General features: G+C 45.5%; 1 protein-coding gene across 2 annotated transcripts in view; it reads right to left on the bottom strand.

The window, feature by feature from the left end:
- Positions 1-20,719, bottom strand: part of atat1 (alpha tubulin acetyltransferase 1) — a 59,688-nt gene that overhangs the window by 16,586 nt on the left and 22,383 nt on the right. For both annotated transcript variants that reach the window (XM_080196341.1, XM_080196342.1), the window contains 7 exons: positions 19,941-20,032; positions 18,600-18,657; positions 16,360-16,473; positions 14,593-14,694; positions 13,063-13,108; positions 10,245-10,328; positions 5,821-6,031 (listed from right to left, as the gene is read on the bottom strand). In XM_080196341.1, the coding sequence (XP_080052467.1) occupies positions 5,821-6,031; positions 10,245-10,328; positions 13,063-13,108; positions 14,593-14,694; positions 16,360-16,473; positions 18,600-18,657; positions 19,941-20,032 (707 nt within the window). The remainder of the gene's footprint in view (positions 1-5,820; positions 6,032-10,244; positions 10,329-13,062; positions 13,109-14,592; positions 14,695-16,359; positions 16,474-18,599; positions 18,658-19,940; positions 20,033-20,719) is intronic.

The following is a 20,719-nucleotide window of genomic DNA, read 5'->3' as shown; positions in this document are numbered from 1 at the left end:
ATGTTGAGTCTAGATGACCCTTTGTCAGATGTGCTATGACAAAGGGTCATCTAGACTCAAAATGTTGGCCATATTCTCTCCCCACAGATGCTGTTAAACCTGCTGAGGATTTTCCAGCATTTTCTGTTTTCTTTATAATTTGACAATCTTGCTGCTCGTGGGATCCTGCTGTGTAGTAGCTACTCCCATGTTTCCTACATTATGAAGGTGACGACACAAAGAGAACTTAGCATCTGGTTGACTGTGAAATAGTTTGGAATATATCCTTAAGGTCACATGTTTTTTCTTCTTTGAATACTTTTCTCCCGTTTAGTAGCTAGATATGAGATGAGGGAGAAAGGCTGTCTGACTGGTGGTCAAAGGAAAAAAAAGTTTTGTAAGGCCTGTGATTTTGATCCCCTGGGTTTGTCCACATCGCTAGCAAAGACTTGGCCAGAATCAACGTGTTTGGTGCGAAATTGAACAGTAGCTTGGCCATTAACTGTTCCTTGTTGCAACCTCCACAGCAACACTTTCACCAACCCGAATCCATTTCCAATCAATCAATTGGCACTCTGCTCTCATGCAATATAAATTGTTGTGACCTTTACTGTTGGCAATCTTGCGATAGGCCCAGATGAGTGTAAGATGAAAAACTTTGATAGCATGTCTCTTTTCCAGCAATACTCAAATTCTGTACCACCAAACTACTATTTTCATTTCATAGGAACATTGGAACATAGGAGCCTGTTCCACCATTCAATGAGATCACAGTTGATCTGCAACCCAACTCCACAATATCCACCTTTGTCCTGAATTCCTTTAATACCTTTGGTTAACAAAAATCTCTCAAGCTCAGGTTTAAAATGAACGATTTATGATGCATGCATCAAATGTCATTTACAGATGGGAGCTCCAAACTTCCAGCATTCTGCATGCAGCGGAATGTTTCCTCATCTCCCTTCTGAAAAATGTCTGCTCTAATTTTTAGTCCACACCCCGTAGTTCTCAATTTCCTAGCTGCATCTAAACCTATCATTGGTTCCCCCCTCCCCCCGATGTTATCTTGAAACCTTCAATCAAATCATCTCAATCTTCTAAATTCCAGGAAAAAACAATCCTAATCAGCTCTTGTAAGTCAACCCTTAGCAGTCCAGGTATCATCCTGGTAAACCTCCCACCAAGGTCAATATTCCTTTCTGATATGTCCTCCCCAGAGCTACCCAAGGCATTCCCAGTGTGGTCTAACCAGGGTTTGGGACACAGCCAAAGCATGACTTCTAATCCTTTTATATTCTAGGCCTTTAGATACAGCAGCCAGCGTTCCATTCCACCTATTCATTCTTTTACTTGCATCAGGAAATGGAGGCAAATCTTTTCCCACCTCTGACCCTCCTAATTCTCTTTGGACCTCCAGTTTCCTACATTTACAAAGTAGCCTGCTTGATTCTTTACAAGTCCGCGTGGAAATCCACTTGCCACTGTTTACACCGGTCACTTCATCAATGTCTGTTACCGATTTTTAGGCTTCCATCTTACACCCCTTACAATACCACCAAACGAGAGGGGATTGCTCTTGGAGAGGTACCAGCTTTCCGATGAAATGCCAAACTAAAGGCCTGCCCCCTTTCAGATCATTCTAAAAGGGGAGAGAAGGAGTTCTCCTCACTGCCCCGGCCGCTTTTTATCCCACGAGCAACACTAAAAAAAACTGTGCTATAAATTTGATGATCTTGCTGCTCGTGGACTCTTGCCGTGCTAAAGCTAACTCTCACGTTTCCTACATTATGATGGTGACCATACGAAAAGAACCTAGTATCTGGCTGAGTGTCAAGTACTTTGGAATATATCCTTATGTCGCGAAATGAACAAAATGGCTGAAACTCATCCTTCTTTGCTTAATTTCTACTTGGCAGTCTGGAGGAAAAGGAAGTTTGTGAATATTGAATATCAGGTGCCACAGAACCCCTACAATGCATAAAGGGGGCCATTTGGCCCACTGAATCTGCACCAACTCTATAACAGAGCATTTTATCCAGGCCCCTTCCCCTATCCCATAACTCTGCACACACAGCACAGAGAATTCACCCAACCAGCACATCTTTGGAGTGTGGGAGGAAACCAGAGCACCCAGAGGAAACCCACACAGACACAGGGAGAACATGCAGACTCCACACAGACAGTGACCCGAGGGCAGAACTGAACCTGGGTCCCCGACGCCGCGAGGCAGCAGTGCTAACCACTGTGCCATTTCCTTACATGCAAAATACCAGTGAAAATCAAAACATGGAGCGATCAGGTAAGATCCTGAAGTCCCCTGCAATACTAAAGCAAAATGTCTCTGGTCACAATACTGGTGAGGCTGCAGTTAATAATGCTGATGATGATCCGATTTGAGATACCAAATTCCCCGTTCAACCCCTATAACATATCTACTAAACCTGGCTTGGCTCCATGTGCTTCAACTGTTCTGAATAATGATTCTGATGGTTTCCTCCCTACTCCCAAAGAAAGATCAAATCCTTGATGCGAACAGTCATTGCGGGTTCCACTGGAAGTGGGGTATTGCAAGTTATTTCGTATAAAACAGAGCAATGCTGTGATATCACAGAGTGTGCGGGGGTGGATTTTGCACATATTCATTCACAAAAACAAACTGCTTCTTAACCGTCCCCTAAACCAAGTCTTCCATTTTAAAAATCACGAGTCAAATTACCAGTCGTCACTCACCATCCAAGGCCCACCCTCGTTTAGGAGCCTGTAATCTACATCTTTCTGGACCCCAGGGTCAGTTCTTCATAAGGATCAACCAAGGTTCCTCTATTTCGGGGGAAACTCAATTGTCCCACATTGCAAAATGTCATGTTTGTTTTTACAAAAGTAAAATGTTCTCCCAATTCCTCCCCCCACCCCCATCCCCCACCATAACTCCGTAACAACTGTTTTAGTTGCATGCTGTCCCCCCCTGGTGCCCAAGGTGGGTGAATGCTGCTATTTGACTGCAGAAGCATTGCAGAAAAGCCCAATTCTCTTCTCTCTCGCACACACAACAATGGTATAGAACCACAGAATGCCTACAGTGCAGGAGGCGGCCATTCAGCCCATCAAATCTGCACCGACTCTGCCATCCCCACAACCCTGTGCATTTATTATGGCCAATCCGTCTAACCTGCTTTCTTTGGACACTAAGGGGCAATTTGGATTGGCCAATCCACTTAACCTTGCTTTCCCCCCCAAGGTACAATCAAGAATCAAGGAAGAAATCAGTTCCAGTTAAATGCATCCTAATCCAACGTAACACATCAAACCTTTTCCCACAATTTGGGATGACAGAACGATCTGGGAGCAGAGGTACAGAACCCTGAGGCTGATTTCCTGCCACTACTTGTCGCCCTCCACCCACCCTGCACACGCCTCCCACCGCCCCCCCCCCCACCCTGCACACGCCTCCCACCGCCCCCCCACCCACCCCCCCACATCTTTCCCCCCTTTAATTCATGGATGCTGAGGCCAATTATAATACTTCTGCCACTGCCCCAATTAAGATCAGTTAAATCCAACATGGAGACGGAACCATTTTGAGTGGCTAACAGATCTCAGAGGCATTGGAACAGCTGGCTCACGACATTATGAACTTTAAAATGGCCAAAGCGATCACGGGGAAGCAACTCTTTTTTTCTTCAAAAGCAGTTACCCACAAAGAAAGACTACACTGTCATCAACATGGCTTTTTTACAAATAAAAACAGGACCGAGTAAAAAAAAATCCAAGAGATCTGTAAAAGATAAATTAATACAAGTGCTGATCTTACAAGTTTTTGTTTAAAAAAATGCTTTCAATCAAATTCATTTAATAAACGGAAGGGTTGGACATCGCTGAGACATGATGGAAACAGGACTGAGTCGGATATCAGGAGAATGTCATTTAAACGAAAGCTGGGAGCGAGTGAGGGAGCTGGGAAACAAGGAAGGAAAGACAGAGACAGAAAAGCAGAACTTAAAGAGCAGGCAAGATTCCGATATAAATATATAGGAGAATTATATCGACACAAAAGGAACAGACACACAAGGCATGATCAAGAATCAAGGAAATAATTGGCTCCACTTATCCTGAACCAACACATCAAGCCTTTTCCCACGCATTCAATTGTACACATCAGTTATTTGCATTGGTAGGGATCCAATGGGTCCGCTGTACAGAAGCCCAAATCTTTTCTCTTCTGTTCCCACGCTACAGAATGTCAAACAGATCTTTAAATTTACTCTATCAAGCCTGCCTAGTGCCACCTCTGTGACACTGCCAGTCTCTGCAGCAGCACCTCCTCTCTGGTCTCCGCTCATCGACTACTAAAACCCTCATCTAAAGCCTTTATTACCTTTAGATTTGACTCTTCTAATGTTTTTCTGTCCATCCTAAGACCTTCTGCCCATCGTAAATGCCAGCCCATCCAAGTCTCTTGCTAACCATGCCTTAACTCTCACCATATGTCATCCATCCACCAATCCCACTGTACATGCTGATCTACACTGGCTCCTGATCTCACCAATACTTTGATTTTGAAGTTCTTATCCTTATGTTCAAATTCTCCCCTCCAACCCACACCACGCAGCCCACTGTACTGTAACCCCTCCCAGCCAACAACCCTCAAGGGTATCTGCATTCCTTCAATTCTGGTCTCCTCAGCTTTTTTTCAGAAGTTTATTTATTAGTGTCACCAGTAGGCTTACATTAACACTGCAATGAAGTTACTGTGAAAATCCCCTAATCGCCACAGTCTGGCACCTGTTCAGGTAAACTGAGGGAGAATTTAGTATGGCCAATGCACCTAACCAGCTTGTCTTTCAGACTGTGTGAGGAAACTGGAGAACCTGAAGGAAACCCAGGCAGAAATGGGGAGAATGTGCAAACTTTGCACAGTCACCCACCAAACCGGCAATCAAATCATGGTCCCTGGAGCTGTGAGGCAGCATTGCTAACTATTGTGCCACCGTGTCTTCCCATGTGTTCTCTGTCCGCCCATTGGTGGTCATGCCTTCAGTTGTCTTAGCCCCAAGCCCTACCTAAATCTTGCCTCTTCTCCAGCTCTCAAACTTCAAGACGTTCCTTCAAAGTTACCTTTTTGATCAACCTTTTAGCTGTCTGTCCCAATATTCTTGCATGTGGCTGGGTACCAACACTTATCCATGAACAGCTGTTATCAATGGGTTAATAGGTGCTATATAAATGCAAACTGCAGTTTACAACTAACATCCAAATCAAATGAATTCCGTTTTGGAGGAGTGGTCAAAGTAAACATTCTTATTTTTGGAACAACTCAAATTCGCAGCACTAACTCACTTAAGCATCGTAATGTTCCCGAGGCAGGTCATTTTTGGGTGACATTAAAGTTTAAAGTTTATTTATTAGTCATAAATAGGCTCACATTAACATGCAATGAAATTATTGTGAAAATCCCCTAGCCGCCATGCTCCGGCGCCTGTTCAGGTCAATGCACCTAACCAGCACATCTTTCAGACTGTAGGAGGAAACCAGAGCACCCGGAGGAAACCCGTGAAGACTCCACACAGACAGTGACCCAAGCTGGGAATTCAACACGGGTCCCTGTGAGGCAGTGGTGCCACAATGCCGCCCATCATGAAAAGATTTCAATCTGTTCCAAGTGCAACAGAAATGGGGGTAGCTCGCCCGCAGATATAATCATCTTCAGTGTGCTCAGATTCCGTCATCTCTCAGGACAACTGCACAACACTAGATGCCCACATATATCACCTCACCTATTTCTCTCTCACACACAGACACACACACAGTCCATAGTAGGGCTTCTTCAGTATCTTCGCTCACCTGGTTCTCCTTCTCTGGGTCATCAGGTTGTCAGTCTCCCTCACGCCATTCACTGACTGGGGATGTGCCACTCTGACGTGCCTCAGTGCTTCCTGGTGGTTGATCTGGGGTCGGCCAGGCTGTCGGAAGGGGCTGCGGCCCAGGCTGTTTGAGCGAGTCAGGGAGGGAGACTGGTTGAAGGGCCAGGGAAGTTCCTGATCTTCGGGGGCGCCTGTTACAGAAGCAAACTGCAGTGAGCCAACAGCAACTTTTGCCAAGAGAAGATGGGGAGAAACTTGTTCGACAACAAAAGACAATTTGCTGCATTAAAAAGAATTCTCCACCCCACAGATGCTCCATCATCAACGACATTTGAGACTGGGATAGACAAGATTTTTAATTCTCTCGGGAGATTAGGTTATGGGAGTGGATGGGAAAATGGAGTTGAAGTCCAGGTCAGCCATGATGGAACTGGATGGTGGAGCAGGCTCATTGGCCACGTGGGGTTTACTCCTGCTCCTATTTCTTATATCATGTTTTTAAAATAATCTGCACTGTCTGATAGGCTACTTTTTGGGAGCCTTTTAAAGCCCTTCATGCCCCCACTTCCCAAGTTAACATGCAGGTACAGCAACCAATTAGGAAGGTCAATGGCACCTTGGCCTAAACTGCAAAGGGGCTGGAATACAAGAAAAAAAAAGTCATGTTACTGTTGTGTTCTGCTTTAGTACGATTACACCTGGAGTACTGTGTAGAGCTCTGGTCTCCATATGAATCAGAATCCCTACAGTACAGAAGGAGGCCATCTGGTCCATCGAGCTTGCACCGACCACAATCCCACCCAAGTCCTATCCCCATTAGCCCACATTTTCACCCTGCTAATGCCCCTGACACTATGGGGCAGTTTAGCATAGGCAATCATGTCTTTGGGTTGTGGAAGGAAACCAGTGCATCCAGAGGAAACTCACGCAGACACGGGGAGGACATGCAAATTCCACAAAGACAGTGACCCAAGGCCGGAACTGAACCTGATGCAACTGTGCTAACCACTGTGCAACCATGCTGCCCTAAATATGTGAGGAAGGATATGCTTATATTGGAGGCATTCCAGTACTAGTTTGAACCCCTGTTCGCTGGAGTTATGAACAGACAAGTGATCTCAATGACACACAGAAGATTTTGAAGGTGCTTGACAGTGTGGATGCAGATGTTGTTTCCCATCGGCCGGAAAAAGGACTGATCAGAGACCAGTGTTGGGTCTACTATTACATCATTTATATTAATGATTTGGATGAAAATAAGGGAGGCATGGTTAGTAAGTTTGAAGATGACACCAGGATTGGTGACATAGTGGACAGTGAAGAAAGTTATCTCCAATTACAACAGGATCTTGATCAATTGGGCCAGTACGCTGACAAATGGGAGATGGAGTTTAATTTAGACAAATGCGAGGTGATGCATTTTGGTAGACTGAACCAGGGCAGAACTTACTCAGTTAATGGTAGGGCATTGGGGAGAGTTACAGAAGAGAGAGATCTAGGGGTACATGCTCATAGCTCCTTGAAAGTGGAGTCACTGGTGGACAGAATGGTGAAGAAGACATTCAGCATGCTTGGTTTCATCAGTCAGAACACTGAATGCAGGAGTTGGAATGTCTTGTTGAAGTTGTACAAGACATTGGTAAGGCCACACTTGGAATATTGTGTACAATTCTGGTAATCCTATTATAGAAAGGATATTATTAAACTAGAAAGAGTGCAGAAAAGATTTACTAGGATGCTACTGGAAGTTGATGGATTGAGTTATAAGGAGAGGCTGGATAGACTGGGACTTTTTTCTCTGGAGCACAGAAGGCTGAGGAGTGAACTTATAGAGATCTATAAAATAATGAGGGGCACATATTAGCTAGATAGTCAATATCTTTTCCCAAAGATAGGGGAGTCTAAAACTAGAGGGCATAGGTTTAAGGTGAGGGGGAAAGATACAAAAGTGTGCAGAGAGGCAATTTTTTCACACAGAGGGTGGTGAGTGTCTGGAACAAGCTGCCACAGGTAGTAGTAAAGGCAGGTACAATTTTGTCTTTTAAAAAGCATTTAGATAGTTACATGGGTACGATGGGTATAGAGGTAAATGGGCCAAATGCAGGCAATTGGGATTAGCTTAAGGGTTTTAAAAATAAAGGGCAGCATGGACAAATTAGGCTGAAGGGCTGTTTCCATGTTGTAAACCTCTATGACTGAGGTGAGGAGAAATGTTGGATCTTTCAACCCAGTGGGCTGTGAATGCTCTTCCGTTCAATATGTTAGAGGTTGGGACGGACAGATTGCTGGCCTCTCAGGGAACTAGGGAATACGGGAAGTGGGAACAGGAAAATGGAGGCAAGACAGATCGCGAACACATTGCATTTTTGAGCAGGCTTTGATACCCTATATGGTGTACCCATGTATTCTTAGAACAAGTTTCCCAGCCAAATCACACCTTCCTGCTCTGATCTTCGAGACTCGTAGGTTACTGCACCTCAAACACAAATGCAAGCACTTTTTTTTATTTAGAAATGTGGGGCAATTTTCTGTCTTTACCACACTTTCAGAGTTTCAGACCCGCACCAGTCTCTGGGTGACAAGAATCACTCCTCAACTTCCCACCAAACCTTCTGCCAATTACTTCAAATCCATGCCCTTGGTTATTGATTAAAGTTTATTAGTGTCACAAGTAGGCTTAACACTGCAACGAAGTTGCTGTGAAAATCCCCTAGTTGCCACACTCCAGCACCTGTTTGGGTAACTGAGGGAGAATTTAGCATGGCCAATACACATAACCAGCATGTCTTTCGGACTGTGGGAGGAAACTGGAGCAGAGGAAACCCACGCAGACATAGGGCAAACGTGCAAACTCTACACAGACAGTGACCCACCAGAAATCAAACCCGGGTCCCTGGCACCGAGAGACAGCAATGTTAACCACTGTGCCACCCTTGAGTCTTTTCTGTTCAGTTTGTTTTGTAAAAAAGTAATTGATAGAAATTTTCAAAAAATTGAAAAGGGAAGATTTTTCAGCAAGATCTGGGTAATATCCAGGTTGGACTGACAATAGGCAAGTAACATTCATGCCACACAAGTACTAGGTAATGAGCATTTTCAACAGGAGAGAATTCAACTATCTCCCCTTGACATTCAATGGCATTACCATCAACATCCTGGGGTTAGCAATGACCACAAACTCAACCAGACTAGCTGCATAAATATTGTGGCTAGAAAAGCAGATCAGAGGCTGGAAATTCTGCAGTGAGTAATTCACCTCCTGACTCCCTAAAGCCTGTCTACCATCTACACAGAACAAGTCAGGAGTGTGATGAAATGCTCTCCCATTGCCTGCATGAGTGCAGCTCCAACAACACTCAAAGCTCAACACCATCCAGGACAAAGCAGTGATCAGCACCCCCATTCGGCATCCTCAACATTCACTCATTCCACAGCTGATGCACAGTGACAGCCGTGTGTATCACCGACATGGTGCACTGCAGCAACTCACTCAGGCTCCTTGAACTGCTCCTTCCAAACCTGCAACTTCCACTATCTGGATGTACAAAGGCAGCAGAGGTACGGGAACACCACCACCACTTTCAATTATCCTACAAGCCACACACCATCCTGGCTTGGGACCAGAACACTTTTCCTTCGCTGTCGCTGAGTCAAAGTCCCTCCCTAACGGCACTCTGAGCACACCGACACCATAGGCATTGCATGGGCTCAAGAAGACAGTTCACTACCATCTTCTGAAGGGCAACTGGAGATGGGGCAATAAATGCTGGCCATGGCAGTGATGCCCATGTAACTTGGAATTTTTTAAAAAATTTGCAGTGTGACAGGGAAAGGGCAGTGGCTCAAAACGGAGGAAAGCAGAAGAGCAATGGATCAAATGGCCTCCTTCCCTGCAGTAAAATTATAAAATTTATATGATATTCCTGTTAAGCCAGTGACGTTCGCAGCCACCATCTCACTGAAAATAGAACAGCCTGGACAGACTAAACGGCCTTCTTCTGTGCATTGTGAAGAACGTCCCCAGGAACAAGGCAACGTGGAGTGTTGGCTAAAGCTCTTCACCGTCAATTTTGTGCACAATGAGCTCCGCTTTGACCAACCAAGATATATTTCCGAGGCTTCACGTGGAGCTTTCTAATGTTGCTCAGAGACTGTTAGACAAGCAAATATGTCACAGCAGTTAATCAAAAAAGTGTGCGGACAATTTGCCTTCTGCAGTGCTGGTGCAAGGGAGGTGGTGAATAAACCTGTAGAGATGTTGGCTGTACAGTACGTGCCAAGGGTAACATGCACACACAGACAGATGTGCACACACATGCACACAGAGACGCACACAAGTGCAGACACACAGCGAAGCAGAGTCACTGACCATCACTCGCTGTGACAAATTAAGCAATCACTCACCATCCCGCACAGTTAAGGAATACGGTTTGATATCCTGTTCCACTTTCTTGGGGATGGTCCTATGAACCAGTCTTTCCCCACGTACTGAGTAAAAACAAGAGACAGCAATCAGAATACAAAACTGCAAATTCGGAAAGCAAAGGACATATTCATACTGCAGCTCAGTGAACTAATGTTCACCTAGAATTATTTTTGATATTCAGGCGCTGCTTCTACCTAACCTAGTATATTGTATCTTGTACCACCCACAGCTAATGCTAAGGTGAATGATGAACTGATTAAATAACATCCATGTCAGTCTGAGGTGGGTGGGGTAGCAGAGCAACATTTAGTTCAAACTGTCTTACACTACTTTTTTAACAACATCATCGCATATTGAACACCTAACAGGAGGCAGTGGGGCAGAAAGAGTGCACCTGGGTTTAAACCACAGCACCCTCGGCAATGAAGAACTCCTTCAGAATCTCCCTGGAGCGTCAGTCTGGATTGTACCCCCTGTCCCAATGCCTGGGGTGAGGCTTGGACCAACCAGAGATTCCCCTGGAAAGTCTAAAGCCACGCTGCATCTCTGGGAGGAAATCTACAGCCACAGGACATTAACGATTCAGGAAAATGGCACCCAAATTCTCCCAGCAATCTCTCAGAGACAGCAATGCAATGACCAGATCATTCACCATTGTGATTAAGAACATGGGCCAGGATGCAGGACTCTGCTCCTCTCCAATATAGTACCACAGGATCTTTCATGGCCACCTTTAGAGGGCCTTGGCTTCATGTTTCATTTGAAGGGTGGCACTTCCAACAGCGCAGGAGGCCCTGAAACCTGCGACTGGGAGAGTCAGCTTGAATTATACGGTCAAGTTCCCAAAGTGGGATTTGAAACTACTGTCTTCTATTGCAGAGGTGACAGTACTATGCACTGGAGAATGGGACTAAAGAGGTTTAACAGCAAATGGTTGATGGTAATTCCCTAACTCTAGGTCAGAGCAGAGGCCACAGTGACCTCTTCCTGCCTTGTGCATTCCCACCGCAATTCAATCACATAAAACTAGAAACAAGAGCCACAGTGAATTTATTTGTATTTCTATTTATTCCTGTTGGCCCACTGGAGTTAGAATACCTACAATACAGAAGGATGCTTTTCGGCCCATCTAGTCTGCGCCAACAACAATCCCACCCAGGCCCTAGTCCTGTAATCCCATGTATTTTCGCTGCTCATCCCTCTGACACCAAGAGTCAATTCAGCTGCACATCTTTGAATTGTGGGAGGAAACGGAGCACACGGAGGAAACCCACCCAGACATGGGGGGAACATGCAAACTGCACACTGACAGTGACCCGAGGTTGGAAATGAACCTGGGTTCCCATAGTCCCATGCATTTTACTCTAACTAGGCCCCTGACACGAAGGAGCAATTTAGCATGGCTAATCCACCTAAACCGCATATCTCTGAAGTGCGGGAGGAAACCCATGCAGACACAGGAAGAATGTGCAAACTCGCACAGAGAGTGACCCAAACTGGGAATTGAACCTGGGTCCCTGGCGCTATGAGGTAACAGTGTTAACTGCTGTGCCGCTGTGGGTGCTACTCTCCAAGACTGGAAGACTACGGTCTGAGAGTCTGCAACATTGAGTTCTTCCAATCCTCCACTGAGTATGCGGGACATGTGATTGATGTCACTGGTCTTTGCTAATCTCTTTCTAACGTTAAGGCCATTGCAGAGGTGCCTGCAGCTCAGAATATTAACCAGTTACATTCCTTCCTGGAATCGTGGAATTATTGTGGAAGAATTGTCTCAAACTTGACAACAATTTTGGAACCATTACTTAACATCTTGTGACAGAGCAAGACGTGACAGTGGTCAGACCAACACAATAACATTTCATGCAAACCAAAGAGTCTGAAGCTCTCACACACTTTGATCCTCCTTTACCCTCACAGTTAGCTTGTGACATATCTCCTTATGGTGTAGGAGTGGTACTCTTGATAAAAAAGCAGCTGCATTGTGCATTTATTCTTTCAAAACCTCCAAAAACTAAAGGAGGTTGCGCAACAGCAATAACAAGCACAAAATGGAATGGTGGGAAGGCAAGATAAAACACAGTTTTCCACCACAAAAAGAAGTTTTGGTTCAGAACTACTCCACAGGGGAGAAATGGGTTCCTGCCACAGTCTCTTACACTGTCCAGACCAGAGATGGCATTATTATTTGAAGGAGACATGCAGACCAGTTATTGGCTAGAAGCACAGAACTCCAAATCTGCAGCCTGTTGAGAATTCAGGATCACACTTACAAAGTCCTGACACGAACCTTCCTACAACCCCTTCACTCCCAGACACTGCTAAGGAAAGCAACACCACATCTTCTGTTCAGACGCAGAGACAACCTCTGGTTCCTATGTTAATGCGGGTTAAACAACCTATAGCAAAGGCAAAGATGCCAGAGGTTTCCATTAGAATGAAGATGATGATGCCAGAGGTTTGCCACCCACCGTTCCAAGAATGACAACCTCCAGACTATCTGACTGATTAATAATGACTGACTTACTGACTATTGTTCATGTTGAACTGCTTTGATATCACTTGATTTAAGCGGGGAGGGCATGTTAATGTACTTGAGTTTTTCTCCGTTGGCTTAGTAGATCTCTGCTATTTTAGTGTATGCACTGGAAGTGATGTAATGGATCTAGTGCAGGAAAGAGAGAGAGAAAAGCAGCAGCTATGGAACAGATGCCACACTATTAAAAAAACCTCTGTTTGTTTTTAGTGCGCCATGTTTCCAATATACAACAGAACTATTTTCCCATTACTACTCACACTGTCTGTCCCGGAAGAAACTTTCGAACACCACAAAGTTATTAACCTGCAACGAGAGGAGGGTAGATGGTGAGAGACGGGGGTGGGGTGGGCAGGGGAACACAGAGACGGGGGAAAAGGCAGGGAGGGGAGAGAGGAAGGTGGAGGGAAACCAAGAAAAAGGAGCCCCATTAGTTAATCCACCAAATCATAGAATCATTGCATCCCTACAGTACAGGAGGCCATTCAGTCCATCGACTTTCTGACAGGGCACCTTACCTGGGCCCATCATTCACCTTATCCCTGTAACCCCATGTATTTACCCTGCAAATCCCCCAAATCTATAGATCTTGGGACACTAATGGATAATTTAGCATGGCCAATCCACTTAACCTGCACATGTTTGGAAACAGAGAAGGTTCTGCTGCTGCCCACAAACATTGATTTAGCATCTTTAAATGTAGTAAACATACTCACAGGCACTAGCTGTAATCCCCACAACTTGCCTGGGCTTGCAAAATCTCACTAGCTGTCCTGTGTGGAGACAATCTACATCTCTTTAACCTGTTCTTAATGCTCTCTCCACTCACACTGTCTGTAACTTTAAGACTTGATTACCTGTAAAGACTCACATTCCAACCATTATTTTGTAAATTGAGTTTGTGTCTTTATACGCCCTGTTTGTGAACAGAACTCCCATTCACCTGTCGAACGGGCAGCGCTCTGAAAGTTAGTGGCTTTTCCTACCAAAGAAACCTGCTGGACTTTAACCTAGTGTGTGAAACTTCTTATTGTGTTTACCCCAGTCCAACACTGGCATCTCCACATCATGACACCCCAGGAGACCAGAGGTGATTCCGAGTCACAACAGGAGATGTTATAACAGGAAACCAATACCTTTGCTGAAGGAAAAGGTTTTAAAAAACAGTCAGAAAACAGAGATTAAGGGAAGGAGTTTTGGCGCTTAGAGCCCAGTCAACTGAAGGCAGGGCCACCAACTGATGAGAGATAGAGGAATGGAGGTGATGGAGGGTAGTGAGGGTTGAGGCTGTGGACAGAATTGAAAACAAGGAAGAAATTTTTTTTAAAATATAGAGGACTCGGTGAATCAGGAAGTAATGTCAAGTTAGCGGACATAGGGTTGATTGGGGATGGTGGAGGTTAGGATTGGGTCCAAGTTAAGATCTACACATGCAAGCTTCCCTTATACCTTCCTGTACTACAAAGACAAGGCTCCAAAAAGCCTTGTTGAGACTACTGAGCAAACCAGGTGTGATCCCAAAGTGTTCATCGATAGGCAAACTAGTCGCTGCGGTCCTGAGCTGTGTGGATGAGGATGATCCTAATCTTGAGTCTGTGCCACGGCAGTTAATCTCACCACAGTGATTGTGGGAGGTACCGAGACCCCACAAATCAGTAGCAGTTCCCAGAAGCAGTCTGGACTTTTCATTTAACCCCATGAGTGGCATTGATGACATTCAAAGAACCACAGCCCCACTTACAGGGGGGAGGGTGAAACTGCAAGCAATATTTAATGGCAGCCTTGCTTACCTGAGGAATTGTGGTTGCTAGGCCGTAGTGTTTCCTGAGGAAGCAAAGGAACTTGCTGGAGGGACGATCAATGGCCAGATGGTGAGGCTTAATACCTTCATACTGCAGCAAATAAACATACAGGTGGTTTTTCTTTCCAATTTAAGAAGAAAAGGTTTTACTCCTATGACAGGTGGCCTCACCCCTCCTGATCGCTGCCCTTCCCAGATCTTTGCCCTCCTCCAATCCTGACCATTTTCCATCATTCCACCATTGGTGGTCACACTCCAACTGCCTTGGCCCCAAGCTCTGGAATTCCCCTGTCTCTTTGTCCATGTTGTTTAGCGGAATCCGGATTGAACTATTTCTGAGAGAGTGAGGCTAAAGATCTCTTCAACATTGAAGTGACATTTTAGGAAAAGAACCAAGTGTAAAAATTGCCTCTCCTGACCACGAAACATCCTAAAACAGTTGGCAGGCAATAAACGTTCGTGAATTGTCAGCGCAGTTGTGATTTAGAGAAACAAAGCAATCAGTTTGCCCAAGCCAGATTCCATAAACAATGATCACAAAGAGAAAAAATATCAGCCACGATGTTAATCTCAGATTTAGTATATGGAGGAATTGTACAGAAGCTTATATTTTATTTACATCAAACTTATTCTGCTTCCAATTTAACAAGAGATACAAACTCCATACAAGATCCCCATAGCCAGCTGTGTCCATTTACGCTCCTTTTGGAAGCCGAACCAACGACCATTACCTGCGTAGGTTTCCTCCGGGTGCTCCGGTTTCCTCCCACGCTCTGAAAGCCGTGCTGGTTAGGTTCATTGGCCATGCTAAATTCTCCCTCAGTGTACCCAAACAGGCGCCGGAGTGCGGCAACTACAGGTTTTCACAGTAACTTCATTGCAGTGTTAATGCAAGCCTACTTCTGACACTAATAAATAAACTTGAATCTGTCTTTCATAAGGCTTAACAATGTGATCATCACAGCATACACTTGCTGATACATTGGCACAATGATACAGTATACTAGAAGGGAATCCCACACTCCTCTTCAATGAGTCTCGCGGGGTTCTTTTACGCCCAGACATAACTTCGACAATGCTGTCTCATCTGAAAGTCAGCATCTGAGGCAGTGCAGTACTTTCCCAGTACTGCATTGGGGCTGTCAGCCTGAATTGTACCCTCTGGAATCTCTGGGGTGGGACTCTGACTGACGCTATAAACTGAGCTGCGGCCAACACCTGGTTACCCTCTGAACCATTTCATCACCCTAGCACGGGTTGTAACCTTTAGCTGCGTTGCAATTCCCGTGTAGACAAAGTTCCCAGGTAACCAATCGCAGGCAGGAGACACTGGTCAGAATTCTACCGTCCCACCTGCCGCGGGAATCAGAGCGGGTGAGCAGCAAACCATGGAAAGGCCAGCTGACCTCAGGTGGGATTTTATGGTTTCGGGACAAGTGAGGCCATAAACCCCCCCCCCCCTGTTATCTGGAAGGTTTTGAAACAAGAGGCTCGGTTGGAGCAAAGCCTGCATTACACAATTCCAAAAGAAATTCTATCATCACAAGGACACTCAGCCCATCAAGTCTGTACCAGTGCCCTTCAAAGAATACAGTTGGTGCCGCTCCCCCGTTTTTTTCAATACATCTCTGAAATGTAAATTCAATTGAAAGAGGTGAAACCCTCTTTCAAGTATTGGTTCAATTCTCATTGGAATTTATCATCCAATCTGCATCCATCCATTCCTTCACTGACATTTACAGCTTTTAGTCTGTACCTGAATCATGTAGTCAAACAGCTCCTTCCCATATCCATGTCGCTGAAGTGACACGTGCACGTAGAAGTCCAGCACACACAGTGGCTCCATCTCGTTGTGTGCTCCTCGCCCATCCTAGATATCCAAGGGGACAGAGAGAAAACAGTGGGGTCACTGAACAAGGCAGGTGCTGGCTTTGTGTAAGGCAGAGGTTGACAATGCATCAATCTAAATCCTGAAAACAGGCTGAGAAAGAAAGTGACTGCCTCAAGAGCCTGCATTTGTGTAGCCTGTTTAACTTAGTAAAAACACCCCAAGGAGATTTATCAGAGCATTACCAGATTGAGATTAACTTCACAAAGCTATGCCGGTGGAACATTAGGCCCTGTAGTCCAAAGCTTGGATGAAATGTGCAAATGAGCAGCATGTTAAAAGAATTGAGAGATTCGGCGAGGGACTTGCAGAGCTTAGGGCCTTAGCAAATGAAGGTATGGGCACTAACAGTGCAGGGAATATAATTGGGGGAGCGGAAGGCTCAGCTGCTCAGTTGGGGTTGGGGGGGGTGGTGTCGGTGGAGACGAGAGATATCTGACTTGAAACGTCAACTCTGTTCCTCTCTCTACAAATGCTGCCACACCAGCTGAGATTTTCCAGCATTTTCTGCTTTGATTTCAGATCTCCAACACCTGTAGCATTTTGCTTTGATTAAACAGTAAAGATGGTTCAGTGGTAGAACTGGACAATGGTAAACCAAGCTTATTATTGCCTTGATGGTCAGAGATGAAGGAAGTGATCGAATCAAGATGCTGATTAGAGTGACATGATTAAAAAGGGGCAAAGAGGGCAAAACTATCTTCTCCAGACGGAGAATCCAGAAAAACTTTTATAATCAGAGAGGCAGCCCATCGAATCTGCACAGACAACAATCCCACCTATCTCCATAACCCCACATATTTACCCTGTTCGCCCCCCCGACACTAAGGGCAATTTAGGATGACCAATCCATCTAACCCACACATCTGTGGACTGTGGGGGGAAACCAGAGCACCTGGAAGAAACCCACACAGAGACAGGGAGAATGTGCGAGCTCCACACTGACAGTGACCCAAGGCCAGGAATTGTATCTGGGTTCCTGGTGCTGAGAGACAGCAGTGCTAATCACTGTGTCACCATGCCTTGTGTTAAGGGGCTTGGAGCAAAGGTGGGTAAAGTGGGTGTGGGATGTACAGCAACCATGATCCGATTATACCTCTAAACAAGATTGAGTGGCCAGCAGGCCTCCTCCTGTTCCAATGCCTTCTTGAGTCAACTTTGGACCTATACATGGTGCAACTATAACTGCCCCGCACCAGGAACATTGTCCTGCATCTTGGGACAGCAAGTGGGTGATGTGTCCGAGTCCTGTTGTGGGCTCGAGTTGTTCTGCAACGAATGGCCTGCAAAGCAACTTCTAGGAGGGGCACTTTAAAGAGTCAACTGCACAGCTTGGTGTGGAATAATAGGTATTGAGTTGGGCCAACTGGATATTAATGCACTGGCTGGGCTTTTCTAACACTCATGCTCAAATTATCTGGTTCAGTTTCACACCAGGATGAAACCATCCACACTGGATTAATTAGACAAGAACAGAGACATTAAATAGTCTACAACAGTTCAGGTTGGTAAGAAAACATTAAAACTGAAAACTAAGATGCTTGTCACTGCATCTTTTCTGTTCCGTGTTTACATTAAAAACTGGACACGTGATTATGAATACTTGAGCAGAATGATGGTTGAGGAAGGAGAACAGAGAGAGGCACACCGACATGAGAGGCACCATGTTTGTGCAAGAGGGAGATGCAGAATGCCCCATACTTGAGAGGGGAAATGGGAACAGAGACCCAAAACACTTGAGGACAAGACATGGAGACATCGACAACATGGGCATGAGAAGCCACATTGTGTTATACAACATATTTCAATTCTTGTGAGGCTAGGGTTGGTGCACTATATTTGTAAGCCATGGCCAGTGTGAGAGAGACAGAGGGGGAGATGCAGAAAGCAGAACAGACTATAGTGCATGTGACATATCATAAAACGGACATAGCTTAACTCTTGATGAGCTTACCAGCACTGTTTGTGGATCAGCGATGGGTAATTTCTTCCATTCTGATCTACAAGCCTGGCAATGAGACAAACCACTCACAGCTGTATCCCAAACACAGGCAGAGCCTCATGCAGACTGCCATTAAGAGAGCAAGAGAGGAAGAGAGGGTACTCACCAGCACAAACAGCTTCTTATGGCCAACCTTCAGGAAGCCGATGGCAGCTCCTTTTCCACTGTGGAGAGAGAGCACGAGGGTTTACAGTCAGTCAATCATTAGCTCAGGAGAGGTGAACAAGACCACATGTTGTGTGACTTCCCCCCACACACACAACCAACATCCCCCCCCGGAACCACTTTCTTCTCTGCCTCTCAACAATCCAGCTATAGTACATGCCTCTGACTACAAAATCTGGATTAAAAAGTCTAACAATGACCATGAAACCATTGTCAATAGTCCCAAAATCCCCTTAGTTCACCAATGTCCTTTGGGGAAGGAAATCTGCTGTCCTTACCTGGTCTGGTCTATGCGTGACTGCAGAGCCACAGCGACGTGGTTGATTCTGAAACGGCCAAGCAAACCACCCAGTTCAAGGCAATGAATGCAATGCCCACATCCCCATTAATTAATGAAAAACATAACTTGGGAAGTGTCAGAGCTGGGATTCCAAATCTGCCCCATATCCTCCTCTTTACCCAGGAGTAAGGCCATTAACAGAAAAGGCCACCACTTATCGAACTGCAGAATTGACTTATTGACAACATAAAGAGTGCTCGCCCCAGAACCGGAAAATTCTGCCTAAGATTCATGTGGCAGGCAGGATGGGAAAAGCCCCCGCCACAGACTTTGCTTTTATGCAATGGCTTTATTTAAAACATCAAGCGATACAGGGATAGGTGTAGGAAAATGGAATTAAAGTAGAAAATCAGCTATGTTCTCAATAAATGGTGGAGTGGCTCAAACGGCTCAATGACCTACTCCTATTACCTATGTTCTTTTGTTCTAAACCTTCTAACATTTTAAAAATCTTTAGAAAAGTTCATTTATACGGGCCGAATGGAGTAAGTGGGCCAAGTCAGATGGTCTCACTTAAGCATCAAAGCTGCCCCGGGACTGACTGGGGAAGCAGCTAGAGTGCTGCAACTGTCCTCAACACCAGGGAGGGGGAGGTGCAAGCTCTTGCAGGTAGGAGCAGGATGAGATAGGTGAGGGTGGCATATGCCAAGCAAAGACCGATCTAGCGATTTTGGTTGTGACACTCCATGTGACAAATCAACTGAACTGCTTTTCCCATCAAGGTTCACCCTCCTATTAGGGCCTCAAGCATGGGAAAACACCTCATGACTGAAACATGTGCGACCATGTTCCAATACTTCACCAAATCCCATCGCACATCCTTTTCCAATCCCACCACCCCACTCAGCCACATCCTCCCCCAGAGATTCACTGCGGACCATTTGCTCCTCTGCAGCTAGGAGCTTATGCAGATGCTGGAGATTTACTGAGGTTCAGACTTACTGGTTAGCGTGCCCGTCCTTCAGCAGGTACAGCCGGTGCCGGTTAGTCTGCATCCGCAAGGCATTGGTGATGGGCGCAGACAGCAGCTGGGCCTGTCAACAGAAACAGGACTGTAACTGACAGCCATTCCACTGCTGATGGTCAGTGCCTGGGAGCACTGCACACACAGGGCACCCGGGGCAAAGGTCACTGGTTAAATGTCTGAGAGGGTGACCCAGCCCCATGATAAACACTGTCCCAAGCAAATGACTTAGAACCCAGGATATTACACAAGTTTCTTATTCTTTAATTTAAACTATGTCAGTTGTCACCAGTCAGTGTGTTTGTGCATTTGCAGTCATGGGCACTATCACTATACAACAGGAGTGCTCATTTTGTGGGGCGGCACAGTGGTTAGCCTCTCTGCCTCATAGTGCCAGGGACCCAGGTTCGATTCCCAGCTGGGGTCACTGTCTGTGTGGAATCTGCATGTTCTCCCCGTATCTGTGTAGGTTTCTTTCAGGTGCTCCAGTTTCCTCCCACAGTCTGAAAGACGTGCTGCTTAGGTGCATCGGCTGTGCTAAATTCTGTGTACCCGAACACGCACCAGAGTGTGGCAACTAGGGGGTTTTCACAGTAGCTTCATTGCAGAGTTAATGTAAGCCTACTTGTGACAATAATAAATTTTAAACTTAAAACTATGGTGCGGTTGTTTCCAGTTCCATTTGCAATTTTATTTCAGCCACTGTCAGTGCTGAGAAAGTTCCATATTGACTCAGCAGTAATGCGAAGGGTTTAAG

This window comes from Carcharhinus amblyrhynchos, chromosome 9 (genome assembly GCF_965287045.1).
Source record: "Carcharhinus amblyrhynchos chromosome 9, sCarAmb.v2.hapA, whole genome shotgun sequence".
Lineage (NCBI taxonomy): Eukaryota > Metazoa > Chordata > Chondrichthyes > Carcharhiniformes > Carcharhinidae > Carcharhinus > Carcharhinus amblyrhynchos.
The sequence above is the reverse complement of the archived record's forward strand: the minus strand, read 5'-3'. Positions and strand labels throughout refer to the sequence as shown.